Source organism: Rutidosis leptorrhynchoides, chromosome 1, assembly GCF_046630445.1.
Source record: "Rutidosis leptorrhynchoides isolate AG116_Rl617_1_P2 chromosome 1, CSIRO_AGI_Rlap_v1, whole genome shotgun sequence".
In the NCBI taxonomy this organism is placed as follows: Eukaryota; Viridiplantae; Streptophyta; class Magnoliopsida; order Asterales; family Asteraceae; genus Rutidosis; species Rutidosis leptorrhynchoides.
In genome coordinates, this window is record NC_092333.1 from 141,435,997 (window position 1) to 141,446,082 (window position 10,086).

The 10,086-nt window shown below is 32.2% G+C and overlaps 1 protein-coding gene across 1 annotated transcript; it reads left to right on the plus strand.

Annotated features, from left to right (window-relative positions):
• Positions 1 to 2,602: 2,602 nt before the first annotated feature.
• LOC139889614 (uncharacterized mitochondrial protein AtMg00810-like) lies at positions 2,603 to 9,739 on the plus strand. The gene is made up of 3 exons (XM_071872558.1): positions 2,603 to 2,916; positions 2,993 to 3,134; positions 9,686 to 9,739. Exons 1-3 carry the CDS (start codon positions 2,603 to 2,605, stop codon positions 9,737 to 9,739), a joined length of 510 nt encoding a protein of 169 aa, XP_071728659.1.
• The last annotated feature ends 347 nt before the right edge of the window (positions 9,740 to 10,086 follow it).

Genomic DNA, 10,086 nt, shown 5'->3' on the forward strand with positions numbered 1-10,086 from the left:
TAATAATACGACATGTGAATAAAATAAAACAAGTTCATAGAATAATTATGTATTAATTTTTAACATTTTTATGTTAGTAGTCCTTTGTTAGTAGTCCAAAATAGTCCGAAATGTCCAACAGTCCAATAATCGGTATATATATAATCTTAGAATTACCCCACGACGTATTGTATACGTATTGTCTTTGCATCAACCCAGAGACGTATTGTATACGTATTATCTTAGAATTTATTAAAATGTATTGTATACTTATTGTCTTAGGATTTATCAAAACGTATTGTATACTTGTTGTCATGGAATGTACCAAGATTATTATATATATATACATATATATATATATATATATATATATATATATATATATATATATATATATATATATATATATATATATATATATATATATATATATATATATAATCTCGAAATTAACTAAGATTATAATATTTTGTTATACTAATGATAACATGTCCAAATATATATAGGATATAGGAAAAGTTAGCAAGGATATGTTTAATATAGTTTTTACAATATAAATTTCGTTCATACAACGTTAATTTTAGTAGATTTTATTTTGCTCGCCAAATATTCATTACAACTTAAAGTGAATCAAATTACTATAGATTCCTTAAGAAGTTAATTTTTCAAAAACAATTCGAAAATTTCAGCCCATGTAATAATATTTAGAGTTTTACCCTCTTTTTGTGCCGGTGGACAGATTTAGAAGAATCCCGGCACCCACCCAATATATGATTTTTGATAAAATACTTTCACTTTGTCTAAAATCATGAAAAAATACTGGAAGTCTTATTTACATATATTAACATATTTCCAAAGTCTTAGTCTCGAACTCAAAGTCTAAGTTAGGTTTTTAATTCTCAACCCAAAACAGCCCGCTTTTTACCGAATGGAGATTAAACGATATATGTTAAGTTTCAAGGTGTTCTTCATATGTACAAGTTATAAGTTCTTATATTAACTTAATATAACATCATAATACAATTAAATAATTGGTATTAGAGTTAAATTAGAATGATTAGATTAGTTCTTCAAACAAGTTTAGAATCAACTAAACTACGTTCTAGTTTATAAACTCTTATATAGATAGCTATAAACATATGAATTGAACAAGAGTTGAAGTAGAGTTTTTATCTCAAGTTTTGAATGTAAAGTTACTGGAAAGAAGTAGTAGAACAAAACTTGAGAGAGTTCTTGCAAGTGTGTGTGAAAATTGAAAGTAAAATTTGGAAAATGAATGTGTAAAAATGAGTTAGAAATTGTGCTTATTTATAGGCTTGAAAATCTGGTTTTTAGTGAAAATATCTAAGATAAGTTAAAATGTATTAAGTCATGGATGACATATTAAATTGATTAGGTCATAGATGACATATTACACAAATAATTGCAGATTTCTATTGGTATATACCAATAGTAAATACTTCTAGAAGCTGTGTATAATACGGGTAAAAATACCGTATGAATGCGAGTAGAATTCTTGAGGAAATTGAACGAAAATACGAGTATAGCTATCCTTTATATGTATTGGTATATTATAAAGTGTATTTAATACTTGTAAGGATGTATTTACACTCGTAATACTTTATATGTAAATACATTTTAACATAAGTTAATTACGTCGTTTAAATAGTAATATATATATATTGTTTGAAAACTCTTTAAATTAGTAGTATGAAAAATATATATATATATATATATATATATATATATATATATATATATATATATATATATATATATATATATATATATATATATATATATATATATATATATAATACTTTGTTAATATACTTAATGAGATATTTAATTATCATATTTTCAAGTTAAATATATATAAATCCATATATATACACAATAATTAAACAATTAAACAATTAAATCAAGTTATGACGTTCGTGAATCGTCGGAATAAAAGGGTGACCAAAAGCTTGTGTAAAACTCTTTTCGGAGGTTCAAGATTTATTAAAATTCATTGCTTATCAAGTCGGAATTATATAAAGATTAAGTTTAAATTTGGTCGGAAATTTTCGGGTCGTCACAATATGTATATGTCATCATCAAAACATATTCTTTGGTTAATCATACTTAAGTTTATCGTTTAGTGCATTAACCCACATTCAACCAACAAGCTTGATGTCAAGAATGCCTTTTTACATGGTGATCTTACAGATACTGTTTACATGCATCAGTCTCCAGGTTTTCATGATCCAACAAAACCAGGTTATGTGTGTCATCTTCGCAAAGCATTATATGGTCTTAAGCAGGCTCCTCGTGTTGGATTCATAGATTTTCCCAATATGCTCTTCGTGTTGGTTTTCAACATAGCCGTTGTGACTCATCGCTGTTCATTTACCGGCATGGGACTCATATTGCTTATTTACTACTCTATGTGGATGACATTATTCTCACTGCTTCGTCCACCTCTCTTTTACAGAAGATTATTACCTCGCTTGACAAAGAATTTTTCATGACTGATCTTGGGCCACTGAATTATTTTTTAAGTATTTTTGCTACTCGTACATCACATGGCATGTTCTTATCCCAACAGAAATATGCTCTTAACATTTTGGATCGGGCTGACATGTCAAATTGTAAGCCGTGTTCTACCCCAGTTGATACTCTGTCCAAACTTGGACCTAATGGACCTCCGATCACGGATCCCACATTATACCGCAGTTTAGCAGGTGCTCTTCAGTACTTGACTTTTACCCGACCAGACATTACATACGCGGTTCAACAATTGTGTTTATCCATGCATGACCCACGGGAACCTCATTTTAATGCACTTAAACGCGTGTTGCGTTATGTTCTTAGGACTATTGATAATGGGCTTCAGATTTTTCCATCGTCTACCACGAAACTCTCAGCTTACTATGATGCATACAGGGGGGGGATGTCCTAACACTCGTCGATCTAAATCTGGGTATTGTGTATTCCTTGGTGATAATCTTTTATCTTGGTCTTCTAAAAGACAAGCAACCGTCTCCCGCTCCAGTACCGAAGCTGAATATCGTGCGGTTGCTAATGCAGTTGCTGAAACATGTTGGATACGCAACTTACTTTGCGAGCTTCACTCACCGCTTTCTCATGCTACTTTTGTATACTGTGATAATGTGAGTGTTGTATATCTTTGTACTAACCCGGTCTAGCATCAACGCACCAAACACATTGAGATTGACATACATTTCATGCGTGATAAGATTGCTAAAGGTGACATTCGTGTTCTTCACGTCCCTACTACTTATCAATATGCTGACATCTTTACTAAGGGGTTGCCTAGTCAATTATTTACAGAATTCAAATTCAGTTTGAACGTTCATACTTTACCTCCCGTTCCAACTACGGGGGCATATTAGTGTGTATATTTCCCTTTCTATAATTAGTTCATAAAAGTATTTTAGTATAGGATTTGTCGATTGTTGTATTCTTAGAATGTAGCTTAAATCCCTCCTTGGCATATGGGATGATTGTTGTAATTCATGTACTATATATTGATTGTCTATGTAATGAGAAAAGACATATGCGATCACTCGACTCCACGATAAATTTCCTCATGCGACTCACGCAATTCGTCACCGAGAACCCTTTCCGAATCTTGAGACCATTCTCTCTATGCTCACCATGGATGAGATACAATTGTCGAGAAAAATTTGCACTATCACAATCAATAGCTCGTCAAATCCTACTATCCTCATTTCTCAATCTAGAACGCCCACCTCTAGAAATTCTCAACCCCAATCAAGTGCATTTAATGCACCGCAGGTATGCCGCAACTTTAACCGAGGCTACTGCTATTTTGTAGACAAATGTCGCAATCTCCACCATGCTTTTGGAGGTGCGCATTCTAATAAACAACTTAATGTACACATGCCATCTCTAGACAGCATGGTAATTGCCAGGCTCATTGTTTAATATAATAGCGGCCCAACAACAATTATTAGCCCGACGTGTACCTACGAGTCAAATAAATGGTACTGTATATATTAGTCAAATTAATGATGGTGGACAAAATAGATCATGTGCATTAAACAATCTCCGTGGACCACCCAGATTCGAAAAGCAACATGCCCATTATATGGGGTCGCACACCCACCTTCCATTGGGCCAGTTTCCTTGTAGTCCAATTAATGGACTAGTATAGACCACGACATTTCACTATAAAGGTTGTTTAAACACATATACATGCATGAACATTTAAAATATGAAGCTTAACACTTCTCATAGTAACCTACGAGTCTTCTTTTACCCTTTCTAAGTGCACACCCTGGCAAGTGTATCGTTTACGAAGTAACATGCACCTCTGTTAATGTAGGGTGGAGTTGTCAAACCCAGCAGACTTGTCTGTATGATTCGCGCATAAGTATTAACGTATTCGAGCTAAGGAATTTCTTCTAGTAACTCTTGTATATATAAAATTTAGTACTCGTGTCTACATTGTAAAACATATAGTAGCATGCATCTCATCCCATGTACAAATATTTAAAAATTTAAAAGTCGGGACTATGAACTCACCTTGAAAGCTCAGCAAAATATTTAACACACGATAGAGTAAGCGGACAGTTCTTGACCTTAGTACTCAACCTAGAGAATATATGTTGGTCAATAAGTATTCATCAACTAAGTCGGTTCATAGTGTAAACAAATCATATTGCTCGAATCCGACTCACAAAATCAAAAAAAGTCAACACATGTTACCTGATGATCAACTAAGGTCAACACAGTCAATGCAAGTCAACTTTCTCATAAATTCAATCATGTTGGTCAAGTATTCAATTAAAAGGTCAATAAGTAAGCCTTGACCTCCAAGTACCATCAACCAAGATTCTAGTACATTTCGATAATGCATGCATGACCGTTTTGACAAATAAACAGACATTTCTCACAAAGTATTTATCATGGCATTATCATCTTTTCAAGATCTATACATTAATCAAATAGCTTTCTAAAAAGTCTTATCTCACTATCTAAACATTTATACAACTCAAGATGCATTCAAGTTTTACCATGTCAGTTTCTGCACGCGTAGTCAAAGCGAAAAGCTTATAAATAATTCTTGAAATTTAAAAACACTACTAGGACAGTTGGATAAATTAGAGAACAAGTAAATCTAGCTACTGTAAAAAAAAATGATAACATTTGGTTTAGATTTAGTGCAGTTTATTCTACGAAGTCAGAATTAGCAGTTTAGACAACAAACTAAATCATGCTTTTGTATTCAATATATCTAACACATGGAAAATCAAATCATGTTGGCACAAATTGGAATGTCTTCGATCTAAAACTTTATCCAAAAGATCAGACCTTTAAACCTTACTGCTTTTCCACAATTACAGATTCTTTAAGCAATTATCGGTTTAGACGCATAACAAAATCTCAAATCTAGTTTTAGTCGTAACCTTAAAACCGTACGACAAATGACCAAGTGTGCTAGATGAAAAGTTAACTACTAAATCAGTATATTTCAATAATCAACTTTTTATAAACAAGAAATCAAAACCTTTAATTATTAATTTTAGATTCAAAGAACGATTTTTAAGGTAACAATATGATAAATGTATCATTTATAACTTTTGATCCGCCCGTCAGATTAACGCGATATCTAAATGAAAACTTAAAAAAATTTCAAGATCTTTTCCAATATTTACATGCCGTGATCAGGTTGTAAACTCAACATTTCTTGAATAGCAATATCAAATGCGAATTTTTATCAAAAACCTAATCAGTCACATCTTTTTATCTAATAATCGAAATCATGCAATATCTATATGAAAAATTAACTCTTTTTTAGAGTAATTCAAATATAGAAATATCATGATCATATAATGACATATACAGAGTACCGTGGTGTCGCAAATGTCATAGCATAGACTTGTTGGATTTGTAACTTACTTAGAGAACTCCGTTGTCCTCTCTTCTCGGCTACAATTGTCTATTGTGACAACGTAAGTGCTGTGTAACTCTCTGGAAACCCGATTCAACATCATTGAACCAAACACATTGAGATAAACATCAATTTTGTTCGGGATTTGAGTTCTATGAGACAACTTCGCGTTTACCACGTGCCCTCTCAATACCAGTATTCGAATATCTTCACTAAGGGCCTTCCGACTTCATTATTTGAAGAATTCAGATCTAGTTTGAGTGTCAGCTCTTCTCCCGCTCTAACTACGGGAGAGGTTAGACGATATTTATTCTTGGCCCATCTAGTATGTTGGGATTATATTTTAGCCCATTTAATGTATCTCTTACGCTAGGTTACATCTCATTTATCTATAGATAGATTGTACACATCATATGGAATGGTGAGGCAATAACAATAGCATTTTAATATTTGTGTGTATGTGTTGTACATCACGTTTACAATACCTATTAGCTATATGTTCTATTCACTAATATATTTTTAGTTCTTTTATTTCGAATAGGTCCATTCTAATAAGCAATATCAATAACTTGTCAACATCTTATATAGGGATGGCACCCACGGGTCGTGGGCGCGAATTCACTGCATCCATCACCCGCACCCGCGGATTTTTTGATGATCCATTAGCCCGCGGATCTTGGTTAACGGATTTATTTTTTAGATCCATGCCCGTATCCATGGATATTCGCGGTGGCGGGTTTACCCGCAGATCTTATTCATGAAGTATATGTAAACTAAAGTATTCAAAAAAATATATCATTAAATAATTCAAAGTGACATGAAAAATATTATTCAATCATATACTCATGTTTATGATATAATAAAATGAATAAAACATATATTAATTATATTTTTTAATATGTGTCAAGCTACAATATTTAAAATTAACAATCAAAATTTATGTGACGACCCGTCCAAATCCATATGGACGAATACAATGACATCTGGTCTCATATCGAGGTACTGACCTCTATATGATACGTTTTGTAAACATTGCATTGTTTTGTAAAGGTACACTATCAATTGAATATATATATCCAAGGTTTTTGACATCTGATGATTTCTACATATAGACAATCGCTGTAAATAATAGTTTACAATAATACATCCGTTGACAATGCAGTCAAAATAAGATACATGATGATGATTTTGTGAATGCAAAGTTTTCTCGAATAAAGTATGTATGACTCCATGCACATAGCTTGTATAACATATAAGAAAACAGCGGAAGACTTCTAGGAACCTGAGAATAAACATGCCAAAAGTGTCAACACAAAGGTTGGTGAGTTCATAGTTTTAATATTTTGCATAATCTGTATATAAAGGTGGATCACAAGATTTCAGTTGTTTCATCCAAAACATTTATCAAAATATTCTACGAAATTGAGCACCCTGGTAACTAAACTTAACGTGTATATAATAAGTAAACCTGTTTTAACATACATGCAACCAACATGTACAATACACGCAAACCAACGTGTACTAAACACAAATAGCATACGTCTGCTTTATAGTTCAGGCTAGGGTCTCTATACCTGGAACGGACGGGGATGTCAAGCCCTATGGATCCGTATACAACTACTCGCGCACACTAGTTCTTATAACCGGCAGTTACTAGTTAAGAAAGCTAAGGGATATTCGGTTCAAACTCAGTGTAGAATTAAGTATGTACTTGTGTCCACTGCGTTTAAAATAAAGTGCATGTATTCTCAGTCCAAAAATATAGTTTGCAAAAGCAATTAAAAAGGGATCTATAAACTCACGTATCAATATTGTGGTTCAATATTGTAGGAAAAGCATGCAGACGCAACGGAGATGACAAATGAAAGGTTAGCCTTTGATTCACCCATGGTACCCATGAACATTACCCATAACCTCCATAGCTATAACCCACAATTTCCCTAGCTTCATCCCGCTCAAAAACTCGTTTTTGAAAACATTCGAGCAAGACTCCGTCGTAGTATTTTATGTATATATAATAATAATACTACTAATATTAATATAAATAGATTAATAATAATAATTATTAATAATAATAATAATATTAATAATAAAATAAATAAAATAATTACGGAGTGTATATATAGTTAGAGAGATTGAATGATTTGATCAGGCAGCAAACGACTCGGTTTTATATCCCCATTCCAGGTCCCATTACCTCTGCGATCGCGGAGGTTTAAAGGGTGATAATGCCGCGATCACGAAACACCCCTTTCCAGCTCATGCAACTTTGTAATCTAGTTCGTCGACGTATTATTTAATTATATATATAATATATATTAATTAATTATATATTATATTATATTCTCGTGCATAGTTGACTTGTAAATTTAGCTCTGTTGTCTCGTACATTGACGCTAGACTTATGTCCCAGTTCCGGTTTCTCGAACGTCCTCTCGTACGCTTAGAAAACATGTACTTTGTGTTTCGAGACATGTACTGTCACGACCCGGAAAATTTCGACTAATTTTGAACCAAACTCACGATACAATTTCAAAATTCTAACATGATAAGTAAAGTCCGTTATGTTGCGTCTCAAAAATTTTGAACTGTTTCATATATTCATTTGACTTTCGACCTCTTCCGACGATTCACGAACAATTAATTGTAAATAGATATGTGTGTGTGTGTCTATATATATATATATATATATATATATATATATATATATATATATATATATATATATATATATATATATATATAAATAAATATAGGATATTATTATAATTATTTAAAACATATCTATATATAAAAATAAAGTATATTAAATAAATGATTGTAATACTCGTTTGATGTTCCGATTGATATTAAGCAAGTTAAATTCAAACTTATATGATTCTAAAATAAACGGTGATCCGAAAATGAGTGATATAAATTATAGGCTTATTATAAATGTATTTAGGATCTAGTTATTAAATTTCAACATTTTTTTTTATATTTTACCTGGGATCGAGCGTGGACATTGATTTAAATTTTATTCAATAATTAATGACCAATTTTATACCATAATGACTGAAATAAATAAAGATAATTAATGTAAAAATATGGGATTTTTCTGAAGACTTTTTATCCGCCACTGATGATCAACGGAGCACGAATTTCAGTCCGTAAATGAAATAGTAGACAACGGCTAACAATTCACACGTTTTATAATTAAATTATATTATAATTATTATTATATTATATATTTCAATTCTCAATTCGTTAAATGAATCCGTGAATGTGAATTATTATTAAGATTACTGTGCTTAATTGATTGAAAGGTTGAATTATTGTATCATTTCATTTGATTCAATGTATTAATATGTCAATGATTCAGTTTGATTGTTTACCACTTATCCTTCTACAAAACACCAAAACACCTTTTATATCTTTCTTCTTTCTCTGCTCATTCAGTTCCCACATGAAACCCAAATACCTATATCTATATTTCTTATATTCGATGAAGATCACCATCTTCAACCAAAAACAAAACCATTATTCTGAAATCTGTTATTATTTCGATCACTCAAAAAAACCAAATATTTTTGAGGTACTGTTGCTATTACCAAGTGAAACCCATAACAATTCACATACTAAACACACTTACAAACCATCGACATAACCCATCACCGTTATAAAACCCACTTAATTTAGAATCACCACGGACCACCACCTATCACCATCACCATCCTTGTTTTGAAAACCGTAACCACTAAGTTTTCTTTGTGTATCTTTCTATTCGGTTTCCTGTTGAACCAGGCCACAAAACAAGCCACAATTACAGCGGCCATTACTGCTGTTGCAGTCCCTTGACAACCACCATCTTTCCCTCTCTCTATATTGTCTAAGAAAACAACCAGACCCATTAAATCACCTCACCTTCTTTTATGCAAACCCACCATCACCCATGAAATAGTCACCACCAACCACTACAAACCCATTTAGGTTATCACTGCTACTTTCATTCTGTTCCTGATTACTGTTTCTAATCGAGTTCAACTCCAAAAGCTCAAAAGTTAGCTGCTTGTTCCTGATCGAAAACTTTTCATTGCTATTACAATCGCTGTTTTTTTTATTTACCTGCTGTATGCCTTGTTATACTCCTGTTGCTACGATTGAAACCACAACCGCCACCTGCTATTTTTTTTTGTTCAAACAAA

What these genes read in the sequence shown, in the direction of transcription:
- LOC139889614 (XM_071872558.1), top strand. Translation starts at nt 2,603, where the DNA reads ATGTCAAATTGTAAGCCGTGTTCTACCCCAGTTGATACTCTGTCCAAA. An exon ending in GATGCATACAGGGGGGGGAT is followed by an intron (nt 2,917 to 2,992) that starts GTCCTAACACTC and finishes GTCTTCTAAAAG; the next exon opens with ACAAGCAACCGTCTCCCGCT. An exon ending in CTTTTGTATACTGTGATAAT is followed by an intron (nt 3,135 to 9,685) that starts GTGAGTGTTGTA and finishes CTGTTGAACCAG; the next exon opens with GCCACAAAACAAGCCACAAT.